At 38.5% G+C, this 12,743-nt stretch overlaps 1 protein-coding gene across 1 annotated transcript in view; it reads left to right on the top strand.

The window, feature by feature from the left end:
* Nucleotides 1–12,743, top strand: part of VPS13B (vacuolar protein sorting 13 homolog B) — a 913,989-nt gene that overhangs the window by 850,128 nt on the left and 51,118 nt on the right. The window contains exons 44-48 of the mRNA XM_074944046.1: nucleotides 7,281–7,436; nucleotides 9,666–9,929; nucleotides 10,412–10,495; nucleotides 10,687–10,862; nucleotides 11,321–11,491. Of these exons, the coding sequence (XP_074800147.1) occupies nucleotides 7,281–7,436; nucleotides 9,666–9,929; nucleotides 10,412–10,495; nucleotides 10,687–10,862; nucleotides 11,321–11,491 (851 nt within the window). The remainder of the gene's footprint in view (nucleotides 1–7,280; nucleotides 7,437–9,665; nucleotides 9,930–10,411; nucleotides 10,496–10,686; nucleotides 10,863–11,320; nucleotides 11,492–12,743) is intronic.

Raw genomic sequence — 12,743 nt, 5'->3', positions numbered from 1 at the left:
AAGGGATGGGTCCATGGTCCCATTCTCCTCACCTCTATCTGGGTAATTTGCACCACCAGTGATGCTAACAAGAAACTATTGCTGTATTGTGGGATCCGTAAAGAAAGAAAAAACAGTCAATCTGAATTTCCAATGTAATGCACATTGGAAAAAATAATCCTAACTATACATACAAAATGATGGGCTCTAAATTAGGTGATACCACTCAAGAAAGAGATCTTGAAGTCATTGTAGATAGTTCCTTTAAAATATCTACTCAATGTGCAGTGGCAGTCAAAAATCTTGACAGAATGTTACGAACCACTAGGAAAGGGATAGATAAAACAGAAAATATCATATTCCCTCTCTATAAATCCGTGGTATACCCACATCTTGAATACTGCATGCAGATCTGGTTGCCCCATCTCAAAAAAGATACATTGGAATTAAAAAATATACAGAAAAGGGCAACAAAAATGATTAGGGGTATGGACCAGCTTCCATATGAGGAGAGATTAATAAGACTGGGACTTTTCAACTTGGAAAAGAGATGACTAAGGGGGGATATGATAGAGGTCTATAAAATCGTGACTGATGTGGAGAAGTAAATAAGGAAGTGTCATTTACTCCTTCTCATAACACAAGAACTAGGGGGTCACCAAATGAAATTAATAGGCAGCAGGTTTGAAAGAAACAAAAGGAAATATTTCTTCACACAAAACACAGCCAACCTGTGGAATTCTTTGCCAGAGGATGTTGTGAAGGCCAAGTCTATTACCATGGTTCAAAAAAGAACTAGATAAGTTCATGGAGGATAGGTCCATAAATGGCTATTAGCCAGGATGGGCAGGGATGCAAAACCATTCTCTGAAGTGTCCCTAGCCTCTGTTTGCCAGAAGCTGGGAATGGGCGACAGGATGGATCACTTGATGATTATCTGTTCTGTTCATTTCCTCTGAAGCACCTGGCACTGGTCTCTATCAGAAGACAGAATACTGGGCTAGATGGACCATTCATCGGTGTCAGTATTGGTAGTACTTATGTTCTTAAGTTAGAAATTCGACTGTTGCTGCAGCATTTGATTCACTCCTTACATTTTACTTTTCTTCAGCTTTGGTTCTTCAATGAGAAATATTACTTTTACTTCAGATCCCTATAACCCAGCTCTCCTCTTGGTCTTTACACTTTTCACCTGTTTCTGTGGGACCACAACTTTTATTTTATCAGCAACACCTCTTGGAATTTACACCTTTTCCCAGGCCACTGACCAAGTCGTTACCTCCCTTCTGCAGCTCACAAGAGGTCAAAAATTCATTTACTACCCGTTGGGATTGACTCACAATAAGTATCCCAACTAATGGCTCATAAGTCAAATTATCTTTCAAAAGCAAGTGTAGTTACTTAAGCTAGAAAATAGGGAAATAATTTAAATAAACTGAAACAGAATAAACTTGACCGCATCTACAAGTTATGCAGAAATCTGGTTTGTGATACATCGGCCACATCTACACTACCCGGTAGTGATCGATCTGTCCGGGATCGATTTATCATGTCTAGTGTAGATGCGATAAATTGATCCCCGATCACTCTGCCGTCAACTCCAGAACTCCACCACGGCAAGAGGCAGAAGCAGAGTCGACAGGGGAGCGGTGGCCGTCGATCCCACGTCGCGAGGACGCAAAGTAAGTGATTCTAAGTCAATCTAAGATACGTTGACTTCAGCTACGCTATTCTCGTAGCTGAAGTTGCATATCTTAGATCAATCCCCTCCCACACACCCCCCGCCCAGTGTAGACCAGGCCTAACAATCTCTGTTACAAGCATTAAATTGTACCTATTTGCAATCTGGAACATGCTGGCTGGGCAAAGCTGCTTTGGTAATATCCCTTCCTTAGCCATGTTTTTCATCCCTTTCCTTGGTCTCTACACCTTGTCATGTGACTGCTTTATTTATCTAAATCTCACCCATCTCCCTCATTACTGGCTGAAAACCCTTAGCAATTGAGACAGAAGAGGCGGTGGAGGGAAAACGGAGGAAGGTGGGTTGTAAGAAACCTCTGAGAAGAAAAGTGGTAAAGATAGGAAGTCCAGAGAAGACAAAGGGGCAGTAAATAGGAGTAGTTCTCACATTGTTGCGTGGACTGCATAGATGCCACTGAACACATTATGTGCCTCCTTGATTTTCTGTCTTGAGCCAAATCTGGCATGTTACAGGATAGGATGTTTTTGAGGGGCAGGTGTCCATTGATGCCATGAAACCATCTTGTTTTGTATCTTCCATGTAGTCTTTTCCATCCTGCTGTCATTGAGTCAAAGCCAAAGATGATTCTTGTAGGGAAGTTGGTAGGCGTTCAGAGCAGATGACCAGACCGTTTGAGGGTGACCATTTGAGAGGGTGGGACCTGTTCAATTAGGAAACTGATCTGTTCATTTGACTTGAATTTGTACCATTTGATGTTTTTGATTACTCAGAAATACTTCATCTGAATGGTGTTCAATTTCTTTTCAATCTTGAGAGTAAGAGGCCATGTGTCAATTCCAGAGGTCAGATATTGACCACTGAAGCATTATGTATCCTTAGCTTCATCTCTCTATTTATCTATTTAACATTTTCTTGATGAGGCACCCTATTACCGGTGATATTTTTGCTATGTGAGCTTCAGGTTCTTTTTTGACAAAAGAACTGAGGTAGGTGAAATAACTGACAAGCTTGATTGGGTGGTCACCCACTAAGATGCCAAAGCCTGCAGGAGGTTTGAAATTGACAACAAGAAGAATTGTGCTTTTACCCTAATTAATGTTCAGGCCAACTTCTGCAGCTGAGCTGTGCAGGGCTTTAAAAGCCACAACCAGCTGGTCCATTGATTCAATGACTAGCTCTATGTTGTCAGTAAAATTGACGTTGGTAAGGTTCTTATCAAAATTAATGCCTAAAATGCGTTTATTAGTGTCTCTGACAACACTGAGGAGTTTGGGGGCAGCAGCACATACTTGTTAATGCCTAATCTGATTTGAATGAAGGCAGTTATTTTCCCATTTACAAGAAAGTTGCTTGAGGAATCATCATATAAAAGAAAGAACATTCTAAAGAGCTTGTTGGGAAGGCCGAGTTTCAAGATCAGACAAAATGACTCCCTGTCAAGAGTCAGATGTGGCCTTGATAACCACAAATGTAATGTGAATGAAGCACTTGAATTCTTGTGAATTCTCAATAAGCTGGCACACTCTGAAAATTAGCTCCATCGTTGAACAGCCGGAAGTGAAGCCAGCTTGTTGTGGTCTTCTTTTGCTCCTTAAGATGTCAGTGGCTTTGGCCAACAAGGCAGAAGCAAAAACCTTCCCCAAGATGGATAGAAGTGTAATGCTGAGATAACTGCAACAATCTCATTGCTGCTTCTATGTTTATTTTTGAATAAATATGGGTAGTTAGAAACTCCTTTTGAGCCTTATCCTTGATCAAAGGCAAAAGGAGGGAAGGAAAGCTCTGAGGAGAGGGGGAGAAAAGCCCTGAGGAAAGCATTAGAGGAAGGAGGACAGTCCCAATAGCCTGAGCATCAGGAGGGCAGAAATACCCAGGAGGTGGATAAGGAAAAGGAGGGGAAAGACACAGAAAGAGGTCAGGAAGCAAAAACATGTTATAAACTGTCTTTAAAATTTCTAGTCTCTGACTTTTCAGCTCTTTGGTTTATTTGAGCCGTTGTTTTGTTTAATGTTGTGATGAGATAACCTGTTGTGCTCAAAAAGATTTCTGAACTCTGCAGTAGTGCTGATCAACCTACTGACATATGACTGTTTTGGCCAATAATATACAATATTTTAAGACCATTTTCTAATTTTCATTAGAAAGACCAGAGCAGAAACCATTCCGAAAACGAGGACAATGGTATTTCTACTCTTGTCAAGTGATATTGTCCAACTCTTGTTTAGTGTATTTTATGTGATCATTCTCTCTCTTTAGAAATTATACCATCACAATTAAGAGTTCAGTTCAAACAGCATGTCCATATTGTGCCTTACATTATTTGGCTTTCTTTATGCCCACAACGACTCTCATTTGCACTTCCGTGGGACTTATTTGGAGGGCGAATGCAGCCTGCTCTATGCCACTTACCTAGCACAAACAGCTTACTCTGTCTCCCCAGTATCAGTTTCATTTGTTTTTGATGCAGCAGCCAGTAATGGCTACAGAATTAATAGTCCAATACCCCAGTATAGGTCAGTCTAAACAAAAAACAGTATTTATCAACATATTAGATACTAGAGAAAGAGCACAGAAGTCAAAAGAATGATAAGTTCATCCACATCTGAATAAATATAGCAAAGTATTTTAGATTGGCTCTAAACTTTGAATTACAGAATTACTTTGATCAGAACATCTTTGAACTCTGGTCATCATGTTCCTACCGACACCTCTTTTCTCTTTTAGCCACAACACCTCTTTTCTCAGAATGTCTCTCTACTGCTTAGCTACCTGCTTTTATAAACCCCTCAGTTCTTAAACAGGGTTGCCAAAGTACGCTTAGCATTTGGTTATATCTTGGTGGGTGAAGGGAGTTGTCTGGCAATTATTCTGCATATACACCTTTAGGTCAGTTTAATAAGATTAGGACAGAGCATGTATCCAGTGTCTAATTAAACATCCTTCCTGATATTAGCTTGTGCTAAAATAATGTTTATTCCTGATTACTTAATTTTCCAAAATTACATCAGTCTCCATTTCCATCTTTTTACATACATAGCACTAGAGGCCTTCGTGTTTTGAAAATGATTCCAGGTCTTGCTTTCCAAAGAACCTCATGAACATGGTTTTAAAAATAGACAGAAGTATAATACAGACTACTAGTATTAATAAGTCATGAAGACAGGTATATTAGGTAAAAATTAAAATAAGATGCCTGGGTTATTCCATGACACATGGTAGGATTCACAAATATTTGAGTGATATGGCTTGAGAGGAAAAAGTTGCTATGTAATTACAAGGATAATACCCCAGGCTGTTCCTCACTTTTCTTAATCTTTTTTTCCTGAACCATAGAATCAAATGTACATAAATCTAGGTGATACACAGAAAATTACTAAATCAACATTCTGTGAACTAATGGCTGCAAAATGACAAATGACAGCATATTCCTTGGTGCTGTTCAGTTAGTGAACAAGTTGCTTATACAGGACAGGAGTCATCTTAAAGTTGGGGTTACAAACAAATGCTAATTATTAATTACATCTTTATGTATGGCATCTGTATTTGGCATGTATTTTGAGTATATTCTAACTGGGACGGACTCTGTAGTACCTTTTTTCATTATTTTGTTGTTATTTCCAGCTACTAGTCTCTCCAAAATAAACAGCTTACTTGTTTCTTTTAGTTTTTATATGCCCAGCTGCTGCTATAAGAAACTGAAATGGTTCCAGCCACTACAATTGTTTTTCTTTTTCTGTAACTAATATTTAAATATCAAAGCTACTAGGAGCTTTTATGTCATAGAGTACACTTTGCCTCAAGGTACTATTTTTTTAAAGCCATTAAGCCTTCTTCTAAGGTGAAGTAATTTGAATGAGAATGCAGCAGTCATTACTTGAGTGATTCAGAAGCCACCCACTGTATGGATGTTTTTGTTTTGTATGTAATCCTGTGCTGAGGACACCGCAAATTATGAACAGGCTACTGAGTTGTAAACTATTAGAAGGCGGTTACTGTGGCTGCTTCCTAAAGGTCAAAGTAGAAAGCGGTCCTAAGACATTGCAAAAGAATATATCTGGACAGTCACTCAGCCAACAACCTTGACCTATGGATTTCACAATCTCCCTTTTTCAATTGTTTTTTAAACATAGCAGGACGTAATATTTACAGCTTTTATTTTTCATTGGTGCAAGTAATTATACTATGGGCCTGCTCCTGCTTCCAATTAATTAATGACAGAACTCTCACTGACTTCAGGCTCCAGATGCCCAAATACAGAATGCAATTCAACTTTGCACAGACAGTTTTCATAAAGCCTTTGCACAACTATTTTAAGAACTTAAGTGGGTGCTTAGACTGTGTGCTGGCCCTCTGCAAAGAAATCCTTATTGATTTGATTGTGTATATGTAAACTCACATTCTTAACTTTGCACAGCCATGAATCATCTATGTAAAGCTAAATGGCCAGCTCCTCAGCTGGAGTAAATTGATGTAACTTTATTGACTTGAAAAGAACTGTATCAATTTTCATTAGCTGAGGACTTTGGCTCATAGAATCTCCATGGAATAGGGGTAGGTACGTACTGTGTTTAAAGATTTTTTGAATGGTGAAAGACTGAGGGCTTGTCTATAGCATACATTAGTGGGCACCAGCTGAGGTATAAATTCTAGTGTACACAAGCATGTCTTGTACTAACTCTCTGTGTGGACCCTGCTTGTGCACACTAAAGATTCCTTAGTGTACATTCATGTAATCCTGCTTCAAATAATACTATGTCAATGTGCTCTAGGGAGCTTTGAGTATGTTCCAGCAAGGTCCACATAGAGAGTTAGTACACAACATGCTTGTGTGCACTAGAATTTACACCCCTATAGTGCATAGTGATGCACCAGGTAGATAAGCCCTATGTTGCTTTAGAAATGGTTTAAGCTAACCAGAAAAAGGCATTCCTATTCCAGAATAAGAGTGTCTACTCAGGGACTGATACTGGTATAACTATATAATTATAATGGTATAATTATGCCTGCAAAAGCCCCTTGTCACCACTTTGATTCAAGAGATGTTCCCCATTTCTAAGCAACATATTTAAATGCTGATACATTTGATATTCTTATGAGCACAAGTGAGCCACCCAGCTACCCCAAATGGATTGGTTTGGAGGGGTTTTGGGTGGGGGTAAGGGTTTTGTATTCATGAATGACAGCTTAAAGATTTTTTTTAAATGGCCTGTATCTTAATTACCTGCTAACCATAAAGAGAGTGGATTTCCAGAGCAGTAAAGGAACTCTCTTATTTTTTTTGCCCTGCCCTATAGTGTACAGGGCCTCTTCTTAACAAGTGTTGTGCTAGATCTTTACCATTCAGGAGCGTAAATTATTTGCAGTATACAGTATGGAAATTTATTTTGGTAATACTGTAATATAACCATGCAGAATATTATATTATTCTTTGTTCAGTCAGCAATTCTGAAAAATGGGTGTTATACAGATTTCAATGAAAAGGTCTGCTTGGCATTTTTAAGTTTTATGGATAGAAACATTTCCCAACATTGGAACTCCTATTCTGGTGAAAGCCTTTTTTTGCAGTTCTGCATTGAAGGAATTATTGTTTCCTCTCCAGCTGTTACACATCTGCATTGAAGGTTGGGGAAACTGGCGCTGGTCTGAGCCATTCAGTGTGGACAATGCAGGGACCTTTATCAGAACCATTCAGTACAAAGGCAGGACAGCATCACTTATCATCAAGATTCAACAGCTCAGTGGAGTGCAAAAACAAGTAAGTGCCCTTATGTACAGTATAGGGGAATCATTTTTAATCTGAGTAAATTAGATTATGCTTTTTACATAAATAATCATCCATTTTTAAATTATATTTCCCTTTAATTGGAGTGGTGCTCACTAATGCCATAATATTTCATGAGACTAACAGGACTTACAGTAGAGAGACTCTTTCAGGAGTTAATACTACTCTGCTGTAAGAATTCTCTCTGGTATGAATCTTGGCACACACAATCTTAGTCCTCAGCACATTTTTTACGCATTTTGTAAAACACCCTTTTGCCTGGGTTATAATTTCTAACAGTGCTTAGTTATACAGTTCCTGGCACAGTTTTGTACTCTTGAGAAGTAGGCATGTGTTTTGTTTTTTAAAAAGACGTTATTTATGTTTTTATTGAATAGTGTGCCTCAGGCCCTTAGGTTATTGAAAAAGAGGGGGAAAAGAAATGACCAAATTAAAATTTCAGAAGGTGTGTTGTCCCTTTAAGGGCCAGAGAGTTACTTGCTATGGCAGCTTCATACCAGGTCAGCCTGGGGATACTGACCCATTTTCCCCTCTTCCCCCACCCTGGTGACTGAAAGAGATTGGGGACTATTTACGTTCTTGACCAGGCAGAGCAGCACCTACCCTCTCACCCAAAAAAGTAGTTAAAATACCAGATTTAGTCATGATCTACTGTGGGCATTACACTAGTCACTCCTTTCTCAGCGGGCTGGGAACAAATTTTTTCCCTCACCACCAAATTGGCCAAGGTGAGGTGGGTTTGGTTTTTTTTGCCTTCCTCACCTAAAGATTAATTGGGGCAAAAAATAAAATGGGGGTTAAACTATGATGACACAACTCTTTAGGTAAGCGTAGCGTGGATGTCCAGTGCAGGTACTCTGTGGGGGAGCGATATGGTGATCAGATAAAATGGATTGGTAAAGGATACAGAGAAGGTGTTCTTTGAAGGAACAGAAAGAGGAAGGATTCAGGGTTCCTATGACTTGTACAGCAGGGAAACAACCCCTTCTCCTTTATGGCCCCCTTAACCCTCATTCAAGGGGGGAGGCAGCTAGGTCCCAGCAGCGGGCTGGCTGGGGACCAGGATGGGTAAAGGGGGAAGGCTGACAGCAGCCCACCCCCCCCCCCACCCAGGAATATATAAAAGATTATGGAATTACCTGCACTCTACAATTTTATCTGCTGGCTACTCCCGAATGTTTAGGAATAAAGTTGCAGCCTAATTAAACCACATCCACTTACTCCTGTTCTCCTTCTGGCATAGCCACACAATGGGCTCCTGTGCAGATGTTTTCCTATAACATGTTAATATATCTGTAATAATATTGTAATAGTTCTGTCTCAATTGGCAGAAGCCAGGGCATATGGTGGACATAACACATTCAGTCCATAGACATAGGAGAGCACCTTGTGTTGCTCAATAGTGATTCATCTGATTTGGAGAGTAGTAACTCTCAACCTGTTTGGCTAATTTTTAGGTAGACATGTTTAATAACACATAGTGTGGAGGGCCTCAGAGCTGACTGAAGCTTTGTTTTTTATTGTAATGTTTAAGTGGGTATTTAATTGAAGGGTAAGCTTTAAATCTGTAAACATACTGCAGAGACTTGCTCCTTTGAGAAAGTGAACCCTAGATAGTGACTAAGATTTGAGATTTCAGTGGAACCCTTCAAAAGCCCTTGTGGCTACAACTCAAAATATCCATAGCGATGACACTATATGCTAAGAGAACTGAAATATATAGGGACATCAGGGGAAGGCAAAGACATAGCTACAGCCACAGAGTGCAATCCTACAAAGTGTTCAATAGGAGTTGAGGACACTAACACCATACAGGCCTTTACCTGAATTTTTTGCATAATATCCATTTACATCAATCCATACATTATTTTAGCATAGTTTGGGGTATCTTAATAATTATGTTTCTCTGGAATTATCAATGCATTTGGCCAGTCGTAAGAATATTTTTCTTTATAAATCAACACACTGCGGAGTATCTAAAGAGCTCACTTTCCATCATTTTCAGCAACTCTCAGAAACAAAACATTGCTTGATTTTTTTCACTGTAGATTGTTCTTGTAAAATTACTCGAGCAATTTAAGAACAATACAGTTCTAAAGTATTTGAAGAATCTTGTCTCTTAAATTTAATTCCACAGTGACACCCTTTGAGTTTTCTTTTCAGAAATTGGTAATGCAGCGGTTGTCTGTTTTTATGTTTTAGATCATAATCTGTGGAAGACAGGTGGTCTGTAGTTATTTGGCTGACAGCATCGAATTGAAACTGGTTCAGCACTACATTGGTCAAGATGGACAGGCAGTTGTTAAAGAACATTTTGACTGCCTTGCAGCCACACAAAAGCTGCCTTCCTATGTTCTAGAAAATGATGAGCTGACGGAGTTGAGTGTGAAAGCTAAAGGAGATGAAGACTGGTCAAGAGATGTATGTCTCAGTTCCAAACACACAGAATATAGCACAGTCATTCAGGTATGAAGATAAATAGATGTTTGAGTGTGGCATTTAAACATTTCCATCAGAGTTGGGCACCTAAAACTCCCAAGCTCCTTTGCAAATTCCAGCTTAGAGTACCTGGTGGAAACCTCACAGCCTGATTATCCATGTACATTAATTGGAATGGCACTTTCTTCTGGTCCAAACTACCTTCCCTCCTCTCATCAGTAGCAGATAGCTGATAGGGGAACTTCTGATTACATCCTTAATTATATTAGTTCTATTAGACTCCATTAGAGTAAAAATAAATGGTATTACATACTTTAAATAGTCACATGTTCAGGATCCTATGTAAATTTTTAAAAAGAGAGAGCAAGCAATGGTACGCTAAGTGGTGAAGTGTTCTCTACTTTCTGATTCACAGTAACTCAGAGTTCTACCTGATGTGATCAAATGTTCAGCTTTATAAGCTAAAAATAATCTTACTTAATGCTGTCTATTCATCTCTCTGTGTGCAGGTGCCATCTTCAAACAGTTCAATTATTTATGTGTGGTGTACAGTTTTGACATTAGAACCCAACACTCAAGTACAACAACGACTAGTGAGTGCATTCACCATTCTCAGAAATCTGTTTGGCTCTGTGACCTTTCATGTTCTGAAATAAATTAAGGTCAGAATGACCCAGAGCCAAGATTTATTAACAGCTTGTTTCAGCAGCTGGAATAGAATTTACATTAAGTTGGTGTGTTGTTTTTTGTTTGTTTTCTGTTTTGCTTTTGTTTTTCCTTGTAGATTGTTTTCAGCCCTCTTTTTATCATGAGGAGTCATCTTCCAGATCCAGTTATCATACATTTGGAGAAAAGAAGTCTGGGATTGAGTGAAACACAAATGATTCCAGGAAAAGGGCAGGAGAAATCATTGCGAAATATAGAACCTGATCTTACTCATCACTTGACATTTCAAGCCAGGTATAACTTGTGCATTTTCCTGAAAATGCCTACAATAAAAAAAGGAGTCATCATTTGTCATTTAACTTTCAGTGCACTACTTCCAAGACTATTCCCTTGCATTGCACGCATAGAACAGATAATTGAATGGGCTGCTGAAAATGATATGATGGAAAATTGTAAACTGTGCAGTTCCTCTTAGTGCACCCATATCTGTTTATGTTGAGCATACAAATTAAGTGCACAAGTTTGGGCATTTTGGAAAAAAAAAAAGTTCCTACCATCTCCTGTGATGCCATATTCTACCAAGTTTTTGGGAGTCCATTTTCTCTTATATGTCTGGTTAATTTAATCCTGGTTTCATATGAGCTCATCCAGGTTTCAGAGTGCGCTCATAATGCTGCACTAAAGAAAATGTTAGCCATAGTTTGGACAACATAGTGCTGTAATTGATTTCTGTTTCTGTTTTCATTTGACAGGGAAGAAGATGATCCATCAGAGTGTGCAGTTCCTATTTCAACAGCACTTATTAAACAGATAGCTACTAAATCCCATACAGGTGGCACTGTGAATCAGATACTCTCTGAGTTCTATGGGATTAATAGCTCTCCCCAGCCTGTGTGGCCATATAATAGGAAGGATTCAGAGAGGTAATATAGGCTTTGCTAAGTGTTGCCCACTGAGGTTGCATTGTCATGAAATTAAAGAAATACATATGCAAATAAAGCAATATGTAAAAAGACCCTACATATGTCAATTGTAATAAAAGGATCTAAAAGCTTTTAATTTTGTTCATGCTTTGTAACTAGCTGATAATTTTATAAATATTTTCTGTAGTAAGGAGCTTCATAAATCATTGCAAATAAGCTAATGATTAAATGTTTACCAATTTTTCACCAGAATATCTTTTCTCAATGAGCCTGTCTGGGTGTGCTATACACCATTAAAAAGTACATAGATTAGAGTAGTTAGCAAAAGTAGCATTGGTTTTTTTGAGCTGACCAACCAGTGAGCAAACAGCACAACTGGCACATGTGGATTTATGACCAGAAAGGCAATTTGTTCATTAGCCTAGCTTTCCTCAAATGCAAGTGGTATTTTGCCAGTGGATCATTTTACTGATTTCCTTTATTTAATTTCCTTCTTCCTGTGGTTGTGCAAGCCAAGAGAAAATTTTTTTTCAGTTAGTATGAGCCTAGAATAACTACTCTTAACTTGGTGCTGAGGGACTGGTAGTACAACAACAAAAACGTGTAAATGGTCGAACAGTCAGGACACTGAAATGTAGTTATGCAACTTGTCCTACACAATAACCACAACTGATACATGGCTCAGGCCCTGATCCTGCAAAAACTTATGTGCTTAACTTTAAGGACTTAAATAGTCTCTTTGAAATCCATAGGATTAATCACATGCTTAAAGTTACTAACTGTTCATGTTCTTTGTAGAATCAGGGCCTGATTGAATACATCACTTCATAACAAAGGCCCTCAGTTTGCTAAGAACTAATCTTAGTCATCTAAAAATTGTTGCCTGTGGCTTGTTAAAGCCTGAAATGTCTTGAGAATAGATAAATAGGGTTTTTCAGTGGTTACCCTAAAAACTCATTTTTAATCTGTTCTGACTTCTGTTATAACTAGCTAAAGTTTTGTCCAGCTTTGAATCTTTACTATTAAGCTACTCGTTTGAAAGTAACTAAAAAACATAGAAGCAGCTATCTTTATGGTACTTTATTTACTAGAGAAAGTTAGCAAGGATCGGTTTCCTTTTTTTGTATATTTTTCACCAGATTTGTGAAACCAAGTTGTAAGGACTATATCTAGTTTAAGTCATAGGTCATATTCAGACATATCTTTACTTGTGTTTGAATACCATATATGACATTGTACTGATTTTTTTAAA

The sequence above is a fragment of the Natator depressus genome, chromosome 2 (genome assembly GCF_965152275.1).
Source record: "Natator depressus isolate rNatDep1 chromosome 2, rNatDep2.hap1, whole genome shotgun sequence".
In the NCBI taxonomy this organism is placed as follows: domain Eukaryota; kingdom Metazoa; phylum Chordata; order Testudines; family Cheloniidae; genus Natator; species Natator depressus.
The sequence above is the reverse complement of the archived record's forward strand: the minus strand, read 5'-3'. Positions and strand labels throughout refer to the sequence as shown.